This window comes from Crocodylus porosus, unplaced genomic scaffold (genome assembly GCF_001723895.1).
Source record: "Crocodylus porosus isolate Cpor-Errol unplaced genomic scaffold, CroPor_comp1, whole genome shotgun sequence".
Classification (NCBI taxonomy): Eukaryota; Metazoa; Chordata; order Crocodylia; family Crocodylidae; genus Crocodylus; species Crocodylus porosus.
Window position 1 is genome coordinate 1738209 of NW_017728939.1, and position 17028 is coordinate 1755236.

General features: G+C 48.8%; 1 protein-coding gene across 2 annotated transcripts; it reads left to right on the forward strand.

Annotated features, from left to right (window-relative positions):
- Nucleotides 1–701: 701 nt before the first annotated feature.
- MTFR1L (mitochondrial fission regulator 1 like) lies at nucleotides 702–14354 on the forward strand. 2 transcript variants are annotated; one of them, XR_002103244.1, is made up of 8 exons: nucleotides 702–785; nucleotides 1857–1992; nucleotides 3321–3425; nucleotides 4158–4267; nucleotides 5040–5251; nucleotides 7991–8306; nucleotides 11408–11612; nucleotides 13178–13267. XR_002103244.1 is itself a non-coding variant. In XM_019547643.1 (7 exons), the coding sequence occupies exons 2-7, from the start codon at nucleotides 1903–1905 to the stop codon at nucleotides 13281–13283; spliced, it is 939 nt and encodes a 312-aa protein (XP_019403188.1). In that variant the 5' UTR covers nucleotides 704–785; nucleotides 1857–1902; the 3' UTR covers nucleotides 13284–14354. The 2 variants fall into 2 exon arrangements, 1 of the variants encoding a protein (XP_019403188.1); XM_019547643.1 differs by lacking the exon at nucleotides 11408–11612 and having other exon boundaries at nucleotides 704–785; nucleotides 13178–14354.
- Nucleotides 14355–17028: the final 2674 nt, after the last annotated feature.

The window sequence follows — 17028 nt, forward strand, 5'->3', positions numbered from 1 at the left end:
GTGCCACCAGACATGGGGAAGCTGACAGCCTAGCCAGATTCACGAAGCGGGGGAGGAAAGGGGCGTCCGCCACAGGGGAGCGAGGGGCACGGAGGGAGGGCCTCTGCATCACACCGTCCTTGGCCTGAAGTGCCCGAGGCTGCACGTGAGAGGAACGGGGGAAAACCTGGGTCAGGCCCCGGCTGTCGCTCTCCCCTCCCGCCTCTGGCAGCTGATGCTTTTAACTCTCGCTTTCAGCCTCCACGGGCCGGGCACCGCCGGTCCGGTCCCACCCAGGCTAGGGCAGTGGTGCCCTGTCGGTGGTCCGGCTACCACCAGCGCCACGCAGACGGCGGCTATGCATGACCGTGACTTTATAGGACCAAAATGTGCTGGTGGTGGCGCTTAAGGCTGAACGGAAAAACTGGCCGGTGCTTGAGGCGGTATCGTTTTAAACGTGCGGGGCGCGATCCGCCCGAGCGTGGGGCATTTCCCATGTCTTCGGGCACCGCAGGCTCGGCGCCCGGGGAGGCCGTCCTCGAAGACCGTCCCGGGGGTCCTCTGTGCGTACGAAGCCCGACGCCCTCGTGTCCCGGCTCCGGTCCGGCGGGGCAGAGCCGAGCTGCAGCACGTGCCGCTTCTGCGGGGTGACGCCACCACCCGGAAGGAAGCGGCTCCGCAGGCGCAGCGATGGAGCCGGTCTTCCGGAAGCGAACTGTGACAGCGCGTTCTGCTTCCGGGTCGCGTTCCCATGGCCGCCCGGAAGCGGCGACGGGAGGACGCGGCGGCCGTGCTCCGGCCTCCAGGTGAGGCAAGACCCGGGGGCGGCCCCGGCCCCAGGCCCAGCCCGTGGGGTCGGGCGCAGCTCCTGGCACAGCCCCCCGGCCCTCAGCGGGGCCTGGCCCGGCGTCCCCGGCCGGAGGGGCCTGCGGTACTCGCGCTTCCTCCGGCAGCCAAGTGCACCTGGATGACGATGAACGCGGGGCTTGCGAGTGACCGCAATAATATAACGATATTTAATTATAAATGTAACTGTGTTGTGATCTATCCTGACCTGCCAGCACCAGGAGGGGAAGTGGATCGTTCTAATCATGCCCCGCTTCTCGTCCGGCCCCTGAAGAAAGGGGGGTTGTGCAATAAAACCCTCCCTCCCGCTCTCTCTGCCTGTTGTTTCCTTGTTTTCTGGCTGCTGCTTATTGATGCCCGCTGGGCACGTGAGGGCCAGTCACTCAAGCGTGCGAGCAGCAGACGCAGGGCTGGAGCATCGTGGAAGCCGTGTGTCCGGTGACAGGGCTTCTGATGTGGCTAGAGGGGCCAGGGAACCTGGGCAGCCCTGTCCTGGGGGGGAGTTCACTGCTCCTTTTGGTATTGTCTGGCGGTCGCTTCTGAGTGCGTGCAGGAGCCGTGGCAGGCCAGCTGTCATCCGGCCGGCGGTTCCCAGTCTATAGTCCGCATACCACCGGCGGTGCACAGGTGATCTGTTAGCAGTACGTGTTAACATAGTATCGTAGTGCTTAGGGTCGGAAGGGACCTAAGCAGACCATCAGATCCAACCCTCTGCCCCGGTCATGTCACCGCAGCCAAATATCTGTCCAGCCTCCTCTTGACCCCCAAGGTAGGAGCGAGCACCACCTCCCTTGGGAGCCCGTTCCAGAGCCTGGCAGCCCTGACTGTAAAGTAATGTCTCCTGAACAGGTTTATTATAATTATAGCAGATCTATTATAATGACTTTATACGATAAAAATTTGCCAGCGATACTTAAGGTTGTATATTTTTAAATAGGTCGTGCGCGATCTGTCAGAGTTTGGGAACTGCTTGTCTGGATGAATATAAAATGTGGGACTTGCCCTTATCCAAGTCTCCTTGTGTCTTTCAGTGAGAGAGTCTTTGTTCTCTGAGAGGAAATAATATGAAACCACCTCATGTTTCTTGGAGCTACAATTTCTGTTTCTGATTTACTCATACATCCAGTTTGGGAACCTTCTATACAATCTGAGATGGCAACAGATTCAGTAAGTCCAGTGTTTCTTTTCAAAAATATTTATTGTGTACAGTGAGGGAATTCTGAAACTATACAAGTTATTGTCAGAGAAATGGCTGCCCATCTGTCCTGGTACTACAAGCTCCAATTGTCTGGTCTAAGAGCTACAGAGATGGGTATTATTGCTGCATGAATGTAGTATGCATTGGGATTTACTGCGTATAAATTATAGCAGCTCTGTTTGAAATACAAGGGTATTAAGCAGCTTATGGAGCTTGCTAGCCATTAGTCAAATGATGCTTAGGTTTTCATGTCTCGGAGCCCAGTGATTCATTTTATTTTGTGTATGTATAAATTATTTGTTACCTAATTGGGGTAGCTGAGGTCACTTACGGGCTTTGTTAGATCAGGTACAATTTTGTGTCAGTTATGAATAGGAATCTTTGCTTGGACAGAACAGATCCAGATTGTTAGTTTGCCTGAAGTGAACACTGCCCAAAGCCTTGCGCTGGATCCTGAGAACTGTCACTTGACTAGAAAACAGTTAGAAATGGATACAAAACTGACAATGGACAGAGGCACAAATCCCAAGCTCCTTATCAAAGTCAGGGGGAGGCACTTAACTGTTAAGATATTTTTCCCCAACTCTGTTTTCATTGCCCCAGATGAAAACTAGAAAGAGTAAATAGCAATTGCAAATAGTATTGAAAACATTCAGCTTTATTAAGGAGGTGATAGCAATACAATCAAGGGAACTTGCTTTAAAAACTGACAATACCCTTTTAAATGGGACTACGATTTGAAGATGAAGATCTCCCCATGTGTCCCCTATCGGGCATGGTTGGGGAAGGAACACTGGTTTCTGCAGACCACAGAACATCAAGGAGTGATGTAGCCAGCTTCAAATCTGGCTGGGTGATTCTCCCAGCCTGAATGACCAGGTGCCCATGTACAGTTATTTTGGCTTGGGGTGGTGGTCTCATTTATTCCTTCTTCTTTATCCAATATACAGCACTGCTACTGTCCTTTCCATACACTTTCATCTCTGAGCCCACATACATTAACTAATGCCATTAACCCCCAAAACCTGGAAAATAAGTACCCACGTGTTTAGCTTTACACATGAGCAATCTTGTTCCCTCCCACATCTGAAGTTCAAATGCAGATTTCCAGGAAGGACCCTCATTTGAAAGCAAACCTGTGGCATTTGATGGGACTCGTGATGAGATGCATCAAAAAGAACAAAAGGTGATAAAGGTGCCATAGTTCTGATTTAATTTTCTGTGATGACAGTCCCTTCAAAAGTTGGGTGTGTTGCAGGTACTATCTGATTTTGTAAACTGTTGTCTCAACTCTTAGACTATCCCAATTTGGCAGAACAAACCTTGCGGCTCATCACGCAGCGTAGTCAGGAGGATTGGGACAAACCTGCCCTTAAAACCATGTCCCAGGGCATCCTTTGAGGTAAGCATGTGAGATCCAGATCCTGGATATAGGCACTGGTCTAGCCCCGGAAGTGCTTTTCCTACACTGTTTCCCCCCCCGCCTATGACATCTAGCCCACAGGGTTATGCTTGGGAACACATTTTAGTTTGAGTTTTGACTAGTTTCCCTCTTGGCTTTTGTAAAGTGCATATCTTAAAATGATCAACAGCAACCTGCAAATCATACATGTTCCCTAAGAGAATGGCTGCACTTATGAAGGATGGTGGTTTCTGCTTCCAGGAGGCTGAGAGTCTAACCTCCTGGCTGAGCCATTAGCTCACTGAGTGTCCTTGGGAAATTACTTAACCTCCATGCCTTACTTTCCTAATCTGTAAAGTCATGCTAATGGGGATTGTTTGCCTTGGTGTACATTTGAGAACAAGTTGGGCTGTCCTGCTGAGCTCATTTGGCACTTGCACATGTTTGTCTTTTTCCAGCAACAATTTAAGTACTGCAGCATCTACTTTTTGCAGGTTGATATTCTAGTTTTCTGGGACATATTCCAAAAAAGCAAAGATAACAGATCTATAAACCATACTGCAACAGAGTTTGCATTTATGCAAATGAATTTTCACTAACTTCCTCCAGCTGAGACCTAGCTACAGTACTGATGCAAAAAAGGCCTGCATGTGTCAATATGTTGAACTTGTAGCACACATGTTAAATGGAACAAAGTCACAAATTACTTTGGTGTTGCAATGTTCTTCCTAGGTTCTGCCAAATGTCTCTGATCTGTACTTAAATGACATACCTCCGGTCCCTACTCTGGCAGACATTGCGTGGATAGCAGCAGATGATGAAGAAACATATGCTAGAGTCAGGTACTTTTTTCCCATGTTGACCCCAGGCCCAATTTCAAGTCATTTTGAGTTCTAATGGGACACCTATTGAAGGTTGGTTGGTTGTTTTTGCTTTAAGAGTGAGAAGGGTAGAGATATTTTGACCAAGATCATGGTGACGCTTCCTTATAGAAACTACCAGGGAGAGAGTTAATATCCCCGAAGAGTAGATACAGCCCTAAATTCCAATGTCTTAACTGAAAGACTTCCATAAAATAAATTGCATGAGACCCCATGCATCTGTCTCAGAGATGAGGGGTTGAGTCATTCCTTCTGGGATTCAGACCTGTGGTTCCAGGGAGCTGTCTTCTTTCCATTTAAGTACTTGAAGTTCTAGTCATTTAACATTAAATGTCATCTGTGAAAAATGCGATGAGTTTTGCAGTCAGATGATCCCACAAGCTGTGGGGCTGGGTGACACCTCACTCACTGCCTCCAAATTGTACTTCATCACATAGAAACCTAAGTCACCAGCAGGACAGGAATATTCTGCTGTTCTCCTGGTTAAAGTTCAAGATTGGGAATTGGGAGGTTTGGTTTCATTTTTGCCTCTGTCCCAGACTTCCAGTGCTGCTTTTTTTTCCAGTCTGTCAAGTGGACGTAACACTGTTCTCCCAAAGGTGGTGTGGGGCTTAATTTGTTGTCCGTAAAGTGCTTGGAGATCCCTTGGTAGGCAACAGAAATGCGAAGTTTTGTGCTCACAACAGGCCTGCTCCATGTGAATGATGGAGAGGTTTTGTGTTGTACCACTTAGGAGTGACACTCGGCCACTAAAACACAAGTGGAAGCCCAGCCCCTTCATGGTTATCCAGCGAAATGCCTCGGTCCCCAACTTGAGGAAGCAAGAGGAGAAGCTGCTTGCCTTGAAGAAACCTGGTTTACCTGCCCTGAGTCGGACTACGGAGCTTCAGGAGGAGCTGAGTCACCTGCGGAGCCAAATAGCTAAAATTGTAGCTGGTGATTCAGGTAGGAGTGTAATGGCCCTTCTTTGCTAGTGAGAAGACCTGAGCAGTGATGATCCCAGCATAAAGCTGCTGGTACTGATCACATACTGTATTAAACATTGTCAGTATTTTCTCTTTATGTCTCTAGTATGGGATTTGTGACAAATACATGTGCTGTGAAAGAGCCCCAATATACATAGCAGAACATCTTGCACATCTCGCTGTGCTTGCTACAACTGAGTTGACCATTGTAGGAGTTTTGGCTAGCATGGAAGCGACATTTGTTCTGCTTCCTAAATGCTAAGAGTGTTGAAACACACATGTGACTTTAAAACATCTAGAGTGAGGAACAAGAATGGCATAGAGGATCAGAGATGCAATTAGCACCAGTGACTCCACATTTCTCCCTGTTGTTTGTTGTCTGGGGGTGACCTCTTCTGTTGCTGGTTAGAAGGTCCTGAACTTCATTTAGGTGCTTGCCTTTGCTTAAATGGATAAATCCTGTCTAGTTTGAAAAGGAACCAAATATAACTGTGAGAGCTGCTACTGTATATGAGAAAGAGGAAGGGGATTGAGTCTTCCGTTGCAAAGAAGTGTAGGATGCCTGGTCTTATCAGATGGTCCTGGGCCTCTCAGTACATTGTTTTAGGTTACTTTAAACCTCAGGAAAGCCTTCCTCACTGTGAGAGCAGTGGAACAAGCTGCCCAAGGGGAAGCTGTGGAATTTCCTTCCTCTGAGGCTGGGATGTGTTAGGACTGTTGCACTGCAGAGGGTTGGACTAGCTGGCCCTCGGGGCCCATGCAACCCTGTGACTGTATGAAAGGGTTACTGTTTCCGTGGGAGTGTGATGCCGGCATTTCTGTTTTCCTGATCCGAGATGAGGGTTGATTTATGCTCTAGCTAAAGAGGCCCTTGGAAAAGAGGCTGGCTGGAGTCTGTTTACTTCTATCAAATTCCTTACCCTTTCACAGCAAGTTTAAGCTCCACCCTTTCGTGGCCTGCACTCTATGGAAATATGCAGGCTGGTTTTGGGTGGCCCCCAAGCCTGCCATGATGCTTGTTCTTTCTGCGGGCTGTTCTGAGTGACACAACTGTGCAAGGCCCACAATCGTCTTGGTGCCTCAGTGTGTGGGGAACAGTTAAAAGGTGGTAGAGCTGTCAGTTTCTGACTGTGGCAAGTATTAGACCACGAAGCTGGAAATAAATAGCAAAATGTCAGTCCCTTTTACAGCAGGGGAATACAAACATGTAGACAAATGGGGCAGTAGTAAGGTCAGGCAGGGAAAGGAAGGATGTTGGTGTCCTGCTTTGGTAGAAGCCATGAAGTCTCAAAGAACGGAAAATCTCTCCAAGCCAAGAGAGCCAACTCAGCAAGTGTGAAGTGAGGTAGCCCAGACCAGTCCTTTCTTCCCTGTGTAGGATCAGATAAGAGCAGGTGCATTAGAAATAAGCAAAGAACAGGAAGAAATGCCATGAATTCTTCCCGTGAACTTTATATGTGCCTTTGCTTCAGAGCAAGAAGTCAGTGATCACTCATCCCAGTAGTTCAGTCCGTGTGCTAGAAAACTCCACCTTAATTCAGGGAAAGGAATAGCCAGAAATGACTCAAATCTGTATAGGAGAAAATGTGCCAGCTGTTCCTTCCTCTCACCCAGCAATGGGCCTGGCTGCGTCAGCTGTTCTCTATGGGCTTTTCTTTCAAGCTTGCAGCATATTGTGCTGTCAGTGCTTGGGAATGATAATACAGAGTGTAGCTGGAGCTAAGGAACTGGTTGGTCCAGGAGATAACTGTAGCTATCTCTTCTGTTTTGGAGGCTGGAGGGACTGATGGCAAGGGGTCGTTACTGTGAGCTCCACTTTATCTACTTTTGAGAGAGTCTGATTACTGGTATTTGACAGCTATCCCATGTCTTCTCTGCTTTTAAGTACCTTTATTTGGCCAGGTACTGTTGGCTCCCTTCTGATGCAGAAAAAGCCCTTCTGGAAGAAGTAGTCTAATCCTACTCTGGCTCACTCCCTAGCTTCCTGCCTCTCCTGCGTCACAACACTTGGGTTTGTTTAGCTGTTGTAAAGCACTTTGCAGACAGGAATGAGTGAAGCCTGCCTTTCTGCCTGGTAGCCAAGATGAGCGAAATTGGGCAAAGAGACTGACCTGAACAAGGTCAGAGCATGGCCCTGTGTTCATACCATGTCATTTGTACAAACTAAGGAGTTCTCAAGAGGAGGACTGGAAGGAACAGTTTGGGAGAGGATGGAGCTCTAGGCCAGGAGTCCAGCCCTGTCTTGGAAGAGAAAGGATGGTCTCCTGGTTAGGTCACTGTACTGGGACTTAGGCTCTGGTCCAAGCTTTGTTGCAGGCTCCCTTTGAGACCTGAAGCAAGTAACTTAATCTCCATGCCTCAGTTTTGCTTCTGCAAAATGGGAATAATACTACTGCATACCCAAGAAGAAGGGAAAGAATACTTACCTGGTTCCCAGAGGTCCACATCAAGTCTGTGGGGGGCAGGTGCTGTGGTGATGGCCTTGTCTGTTCCTAGGTTTTGGGACAGGTAGAAGGCTGGTGGTGTAGGAAGCAGTGGTGCTGAGGAGAAGGTCCTGGACTGAGTATGGTGATGTGAAGTGTTAAAGAGAGTCCTCAGGCCTGTCTGTTTTGCATAACCTGGGCTGGCTGAGTTTGGGGCTTGATTTTTATTCTGCTGCTAAGGGAAAAATGGTGTTTTGGCTCGAGTTGACCTTTCTCTATGGGTTTTTATTTTGCAGCGTCTGCTTCATTAACGCCGGATCTATTATCTCCAGAAAGTTCAAATGTCTCTTCTCCCTTACCTTGTTTTGGATCCTCTTTCCAATCTACAACTTCCTTTGTCATTAGTGACATCACAGAGGAGGTGGCAGAACTAGACACTCCCGAGTTCCCCTCCGTGTCCATGCTTTGTTCTGCAACCTCTCTTGAGTATTGCAAGCCGGAGCCAAAGGATCCCGACGAGGAGGATTCCATCTCTCTGTCGAAGGCCAGCAGTTTTGCAGACATGATGGGCATTCTCAAAGACATCCATCGCATGAAGCAGAACAAAGAGTTGTAAGTCTTCTTTGAACATTTTTTATCATAATTTCTCTTTGTCATCTTTTGTGTCAGAGCAGGGCAGGATCATTGCACATTACATGCGTCTGCTTGTCCTTATGGTTGGTAACCATGATTTACAAAGAGGAATAGTTATTATGCAGAAAACTGCCGACAGTCTGTTTCTGTGCTGTTTTATTTGCCTCCAGAATGACAGCTTTTCAACTCAGCTTGTGCCTTTGAATTTTAGAGTAGAAGACAATGGAAGAGGGAACCCATAGCTAACTGTACTGGCACCACATTTGGCAAACCACTACAATTCATCCACCTTCGAAATTATCTTTTTTTTTTTTTCTTTTTTTTTAATTCACGGAGTGCACACACTACTTAACAAAATTAGAGAAAAGCCATTCAAAGCTGTGAGTGTCTGAGACGCTGCCTTTGCATTGCCATGTATCTGCGCCCCTCTTCCCCTCTGAGCTGGAAGGATGTGGTTGAGGTAGCGTCTGTCTGAGGAGAGCGCATGCCTCTGTTGATGTATAATTCCTTTTTTGACTTGTAAACTGGAATGATGACATGCCTCTGCATTACTAAGAGACAGGAGTCCACCTGATAACATCGGTTCTGTAATATCTCAGCCGCCTCTTGTGCAGTTTCTATTTGATGTGGGGAAATGTGGAATTGCATCAGTAAAGCTCGCGTCTTCCCCAGCTGCTGCCCTAAAACCCGGCAGACAGTTGTTATACTGTTGGGAGCCCTGCCCAGGGTCCGAATGAATTGTAATTACAGTCAATGTCCGTTTTAGGTCTTACATGATTAGAAAAACTTTTTGTTGTCTTCCTTTTGTTCTCCAAAAATGAAATGACCTAGTATGTGCTCTCAGCAGCTCAGCAAAACTATCCTCTTCCTTAAGCCATCCAAAGAATGAAACATCACTCCGAGTTGGAAGTCTCTCCTTCATTATCATTCTTGTGCTTGCTCTTTTTGGAGTAGAATTCACAGAGCTTAAATGAACTCCTCATAAATACAAGCCGCGTGTCCTCCTTGAACTGCTGCCTCAGGTTTCTGTCTTTCTGCCCAACACAGCAGTTCTTGGCATCCCAAAGCCATTTTGAATGTTCGGAGATGTCATTTTTCCAAAGGCACATCTGTAACTTTGCTGGATTTAGCTGGGCTGCCTCAGACTTGGTTCACTGTTAGTTAACAGGCTGCGAGGTCACATTTGGGTCATTCGTGTTAAACTTAGACAAACAGGAATCCTCTGCTCTTGAAGATAGGAGTCTGGTTTTCTGCTTCACAGCCTGTAAAATGTTAACCCTCAAATGGCACACAAGCCTTGGTTACGCTTTCCTCCATTTGCAGGAGGCATGCTGCAATGCAGATCTTGTTAAAAGTGCAAAAGCAGACTGGCACATCGTTGGTTTTCTATGGAGGATAGACCCTTCCTGTGAGAGAGGGAACAGCCAAACATGTTAGGACCTCAGGATCCTGCTGTTTTTCAGAGGCTGACTTACGGGGTCTCATTGTACATGGTAGGAGGTGCTGAGGAGAAGGCAGGCAGGGGAAGCAGACATTATATGAACAGGCATTTCACCCAGTCCACCGGGCTCTGCTGGACTGAATCTGTGGACTTCGACAACCAGAGCTGGTGCCTTTGACCTTAAGCTGACCAGGCTCAGCAGCTCTTTGGCCATGCAGCTGGGTTAGCAGGAGAGGCCTGTGTCCCCCCCTGCCTGGGGCTGATGTGGAGCACAGCTGCTTCAGGGCCGCCTTCAGCCCCAGCTGAGCTCCTGCTAAAAGCCTGCTGTGGCTGGGAGTGAATTGTCTTGTAACGGAGGGTATTTGGACAAGCTGCTTCTTCAGCCAAAGTGGGTAGGGAGAACTTTAGCTGAACACACAAATATTCGGTCTCGTTCTTCAGCCAGCAGAGCAGAGTGAGGAGACGCAGAGAGGGTGTTTCACCAGGGTGAATCTACTTATTAAACCTTTCCATCCACCTCAGTGTGGGCGGCCACCCTTCTGCGACAGCAAGGGAATCAGCACCAGTACAGTACAGTTTGGGGGACTGCATTTAGTGGCCTGTGTCTTTCCCCAAGGAGAAGGGGCTGACTACAGTGGGGAGCAATGTCCCCTTCAAGGAACAAGATCATGGGAAGAGTCAGCAGCAAGTGTTAGCACGGGCTTCTCGGGGTTTGAGGTTATCTGACGTGTTCTGGCCCCCTGGGACCTGGTGGGCAGAGGGGGAAGATCCCCATTCTTTCTGCCCCCCTAACTCTTGAGTCTCCATCCGTATGGAGCCCTGATGGCTGGGGAGTGATGGAAGCTGAATCCCGATTTAGCAGATGTATCCACAGTTTGGCTTTTTCCCTGGTAAGTGGGTGTTTTGGGTTGCCCTGGTATTGGGCAATAAACTGTGCTAGCAATAACAAATTGCCCTGCGACCTTTGGGGCCAACAGCATGGATCCGTGGGAAGGCTGCAGCACCACGCTTCCTGTGACACTTCTCCCCACATGTATGCCGACCCATAGCCTTGAGCTCGTTTGCTGTTTGAGCTCAGCTGCATTTCTTTCATTTGTCCCTCTGTCTCGGCCCACTGCCTTGCCTCTGACGTACAAGAGGTGCCCTTTGGCATACGGTTGCTGTACCTGAATTGCAGGCCTGTGAATCATCAGGAATAACTCAGGCAATGTCATTATTCAGTCTATTGTTTGACACAGTTCAGTGTTTCGATAATTATCTCCTGCTTCAGCCTTGGGCCATGGTGATGTTGCTGGCAGAAGCTTCCTGGCCACTAGCACAGTGTTTTGGTTGGGGAGGGTTTTATCCCTGTACCAGAAACAGCCCCCAGGGTAGATGCAGCTCTCCCAGCAAAATAGCTTTTACTCTGCCTGTGAAAGGTGGCTTTGTACCAGCAGAGCTGTATATTAGGAGAGTGCTTTGCCAGTATAATACACTTGTCAGATGCTTCCAGTTTAGAGCCAGCCTGAGGTTGTACTGGTCAGCCTACAACCTGCTGGGAAGGCTTATAAAAAGCAGGGTGTGTGCCCATGTAACTTGTGTGGGTGGAAGTGTGGTTTACACTTAACAAAGATGATTAAATAGATGCTTCTCTATTTAGGAATCGGTGTTAAAACACAGCCCTGGAAGCTGCAGAAATGAGTATGAGACATGCTTGCAGAAGTGCATGTGTCGACACGTGTCAAAATAGAGCCCTCTTAATGTCTGTGATGCCCTTTGGAAGGGAATTGTCTGTGTAGTGTGCCTGCTGATCCTTTCATTCAGTGTGTGGTTAAAAGCATGTAGCGTGCGGATCTGCTTTGAATGTGAGTACATCCTTCCAAGCCCTGTTTATAATGGGATTGATTAGTTCAGGCATCACTGCACTCATTGACTGCCTGTGATTTACCTGCCTGGTCCTTGGGGTAGTTTAATGGGAATCTCGAAGGAATCGAGATGCTGCCATCTGCCCCCCGGGCTCTTCTATATCAGCTCGAGGCACAGGCTCTGCTGCTAGTTTCTGGTGTCAATTTTCTGCAATAGCTGCTGGTTGTGCCTTGCTGCTGGGAGGCTTGTCCTCTCCTCTCTGATAGCCACCCAGGTGGATGAGTTTTTACTGATCTTGGAGCAGCTTTTACCTTCTGATCAGCCCCGCTTCCATCTCTGTCCCTCCTGTCTCACTGTGCTACTGGCCAGCTGCTGCCTCTGTTCCTACTAGTGGTTTCCCTTCCTTACCTCCCTGGAGGGAGGAGTGCATTGGCACCCTGGACCACTTTGACTTCTCTTAGGCTTGCCTTGGTGGAGGTAATGGCTTCAGCAGTTTCTTTGGAGGCCGTGTTGTGATTCCTGTGTCTGCATTGGTGTTGGAGGGAACAGTCCCGCTTTGGGGGAAATCAGTGGAGGGTTTCAGTCTACAAAACCAGCTATATAATCCCAACAGCTGAATGTGTACACTGTATTAATTGTGGCTTGCAGTCCTGACCTTCTAACCTTTTATGTTCTAGTAAAAAGTGTTAATGCAGTGAGGTAGCTGAAGGTGTTTAAAACAGACAGAAACCCCTTTTTTGTGCTTTCATCAGTGCTTTTAGAGGCCTTTAAACAATTAAACTGATGGCATTCCAGCCTACAGGGAGTTTTTACTCTCGGATCAGTGCTTACATGAGATCCAAGCAAACTCTTCCTCTCAGGTATTGTTGGTAGCTTGCTATAATCCATACTTCTTGCCGTCCTGTGAAGCAAATGCACAGGATGTATGTGTGATTGACTTACTTGCAAGTAAACTGCTCATTGGCATGCAGCAAGAGGCAGGACGGTGAAGATAGTGTAAGCCTGCTACTGAGTGGTGTGAGTAAAGAGGAAATAAAACTGACCTGACCCAGCACAACTCATTTCCCACAATCAAATTAGTTGCAAGAAAACCTGTAAATATAGACTGGGATGTTTTTCAAAGTAGTAAATCCGTTGGAAGCCCTAAGGAAGGCTTCAGAGAGCTCGGATTTGGCATGTTGTTTTTACTTGCTGCTACCACCTTCCTGGAAAGCAGCGGGCACTTTGTGCTGAGATTTTTCAATAGTAGAATAATACACAAAAAAGTCCCGTGCCATTAAGAGGAGCTGTGTTTCTAAACATCCCAGGGAGTTTTGAAAACCTCAGGCTTAACCAAACAGTCCTCATGTTGCCTTTTCAGGTTTTGGCGCTTGACCCAGCTTAGAGACTCACTGACAGCCGTGGCTGCAGGAGAACACTGAAATCAGAACAGGTTTTTAAGTGAACAGTATTTTTCAGGCTAAAGTTTCATAACTGAAGCATAACAGGAACTGTTAGCCATAGTTTTGGGGAAGTAATGCTTTGGAGAAGCGCTGTTCACGTTAACTCTGTATCTTGCCTTTAGGAACCGAACTTTACTGAAGGAGGAAGATCCAGCTATTCTCATTTCAGAAGCATTGAGGAGAAAGTTTGCTTTAAAGGATGAAGATATAGCCATGAAAGAAAAGTGACATCACGCTCTAATTTAACTCCGTAAGCAACATATATCATGCTCCTGAGATTTCTCTCCACAGTAGCTGCCTTCCTAAGGATCAAACTTTTTTGCCTCTTTAATTAAGAATTATTTCTGCACTGGACACTTATTTGAGAAAGAAACTTTGGATTTGCAGTGTTTCCACGTATCTTAATATATAAAAACTTTTTAAGAAAATGGAAATTCTTTTCCACCCTATTTTGAACCGAAGCATTTTACTGGTGAGGTTCTTCTAACGAGTGATGTGTGTGTGGCTAGGTGAAGTTTTCCCTCCTGTGTATATCTTCCTCTGTGAGTTTTGATTCAAATTAATTATTCAAGTTAACTAAACTCATGACACCCTTGTCGTGGGGTAACTAGTTACCCATTTCAGATATAAATGGACATTAAGCTCCTAATACTTTCCCAGAGAGCCTGGAGCAAGGCTGTCAGTGAGAGTAAATTGCTGCTTCCTTCCTCATCCTCAGCTCTTTAGGAAGTTTTGCTTTGGACTGAGGTGGTTAGGAGCTTGTGTCACTCTCCCCAGAAAACGATACCTTTCCCTAAGGCTTCTTCCAATTATTTTCCAGTCCCAAATGGGACAGGAAGAGTTGATGTGAATTTTTGGACTCTTTAATAAGATTAAAAAAATGTGAGGTTGGTGTCAGCAGGCCAGAGGGCGATTAAAGTATTTTTGTAATGTTTTAAAGTTCAAGTTGTCCCCAGAAATCCATGATAGCAGGCCCACAGCCCGTCCCAAGTCGGCTTCCGTGTTTCATGAATGTGATCTTTCTAGTCAGATGAAATGTATTTTATTAACACAAATTTCAGCAAGGATATAGTTTGAATAAAATGGCCGGAGCCCACCAGAGCGAGGCAATTAACACCGCAAGGAACTCGAGGGAGGGGAAAGGGAAGGAGGCTGTTCAAAGGAAGCGGTGATTCTCACTGGTTGAGACATTTATTTTGGGTAAAAATGGCTGTCTGCAACTGTTCCTCACGGCTGTATTCAGGGTGTGCAATGTTTCCTTTGTATAAACAGAGCCCTATGCTTGGTCCTCCAATGAGCCTCGCAGGTGTCCTTAATGTCCTCACCTTGAGAGCTGGGGGGGGTCCCTTCTGCCGGCGCTTACAGCAGGTTCGACACGGTCACGGAAAGGCTTAGCCCAAATCAGCCGGTTCCCAGTAGGACGCATCCTTTTCCGACTGCTGCAGAAGTGACTGGCTCAGCTCAGACAACGGCTGAGGGGCAATGCTGCGCCTGGTTCCTGGAGTGCTCTTCGCGTGCATGTCTTGGAGGCCTCCACAAGCTGCTCAGTATTGTTATCCCAATGATAATTCAGGGGGCTGGGCCCAATGCTCTTCCAAGGACCCTTCCAACCTTGCAATCTATGAACGAATTCCCGTTGTAGAAGTGAGGAAGCTGAGACAGAGAGATGAAGCAACCTGCTGAGAGTTGCCTAACAGGCCAGCAGCTGAACTGGGAATACACCCCAGATTATCGGTCCCAATCCAGGGCTTTATCCTTCAGCCCATGCTATCCCCACAGAGCATGGCTCATGCCTATCAGCAGGGTAAGCCCCTGCCTGGGGCTGGGTTTTGGCATCCCCCGTTGTGTGCCTTCCTCTCCTGGCCTTTCAGCCGGTGCTCCATTGCCTAAAGTGCAATCTAAGTATGCAAGATACCTGGGCTAAGGTTTAGGGGAGCTGAATTGAAAGTGGAGTAGCTTCCTGTATAGCTCCGTCTTCCTCCAGAACAAAGGTGTCAGGAATGATCCCACATCTAGATCCACCCTTAGTATTGCCTGGAGGGCCAAGAATATTTTAGCAGAAGGCCCTACCATTTAAAGTGACCAAAAATACTTCGCAGCAGCACTGCATTAAAAGCAGAGGCAAGGAGCTCCACTTCCTCTGCCTGGTCTCCTTGACGCACCTGGAGCCAAAGGCTCTACCGAGACCCCGGTCCAGAGTTCTCACGGAGCCTCGCTGACCTTGGACCAGACACTTTTGGCTGCAGCGAGAGTCCGGCTAACAGCCCAGTGGCATGGTATCTCAGGACCTACCGGGGCCTGAGCGGTAGGAGTGACGTCTGCCTAGGCAGGGCAAGGGCTACTGGAGCGAACTGGTCTCTCCAGCGGCATAGAAGTCAAGTGCCAGCAGTGGCCGTTAGCAGAACACGTAGGCCTCTCATCCGGGTGGTTTGTGCAAAAGTGTGATGATACTCCCCAGCGATGGCTCAGCCAGGGAGGAAACGCCAGCCGTTATCAAACCTCCACCTGTAGGGCCAGCGAGAAAGCTTCCATCCCACTGCCCCCTTTACCAGGGAGACCGCAGGCGGCGCGGGAAGAGCAGCAATCCCTGCATTGAGGTTTCTGTTCTGGCACGAGTAACCATGTTGGTGGGCGCTGTCATACCATGATGTGGATGGCAACCAGCCCTAAAGACCTTGGAGCCCCCCTCCCCTGCCACAGCCACTTGGGAGGGCAAGGTCTCCAAACCCTTGCTGTTCCTGTCCCCATGCACATGCCATCTGTCTGCGGGGTGGGGATGCAAATGCAGCTTTGGGTAAGTTTGAACTACCTTTTGAGTCCTGCTAATGCTAATAAAGGCACGGAGCCGGGAGGTCTGTAGGAGCTAGTGGCAGCTGGTCTTCAGTGTCTTTTTATAGCAAACATGCTTCCCTGCGACTCAAAATACCACGCCCTGGGTGAGAGCGGTTGTACCGCATGATCTAGTTCACCGAGCTCTCCGAGGGCAGCCGGAGCCACCTAACAAAAGGAAGCTGCAAACTCCAGCCCCAGGTCAGCTTTCCCACGCCATGCGTCAGACCCTGGCTGCATTAACCCCAAAGCAAGTGGGGTTGTCCTTAGCACCACTGTTTAAAACCAAGTCTCAGTCTTGCCAATTCCTGCAGCCAGTGACTTCTAGCAGCATGCTCCAGAGTAACAGACACACGGTGTTAAAGCTGGTGGCTGGACCTGAACCCCGCAGGGCAGCTGGGGTCTGAAACCACCCGCACAGCGACATGCTGAGCGAGAAGGCAGCTTGTGCAGCAAAGCTCTGGGGGTTGTGGAAATCATTGTGCTTTTGCTAGTGAAACCTCTCACTGCTGCTTCCAGGATGCTGCCGCATTGCCGAATGCAACCAGTACCAGGGCACTGGCAGTGGGTGAAGTCGATAAGAAGTGCTGAGGATCTCTCCCACCCGCATTAGAGAGCCAGTCACTGTACGCGGGCCTTGCCAGGAACGCGCATGGTCGCTCCCTGAAAAGCCGAGTAGCTGCGGAAGGATGCAGCCTGTGTAGGGGATATTGCAAGAAAGGATTACAACAGGCCTGGATAAAAATACTCTCTTTATTTGCACACAACTCCCAGCTCCTTCTGCTTGCTACACCACCAGGTGCAAGCTGGCGTACTCCTTGCATCCTCCTGGAAGACAGCCGTGCAAGGCACAGACATCGGAGGGCTTCCCCTGCTCGTTAAAGAATACCAGACCATCCTGTCCAGCCTGTTCCTGGGTGCAGAGCAGGTGTCTAATAACTCTGTTCCCTTCCGAGTCCTCCGTGAAGAGCAAGTCAGGGGATGCGTCTGGGCCGCTGGAGGGGCTGCTCGCCCCACCGCCCCAGTCCTGCCGAGCCTTCTTCCGCGGAGGGGCCCCGAGTCCCGCCTGGAGCCGCCGATGAGACACGGCGCGGCGTCCCTCCGAGTCCCGGGTGAGGGGGGCGCCGGGCTGCCCGGGCCCCGC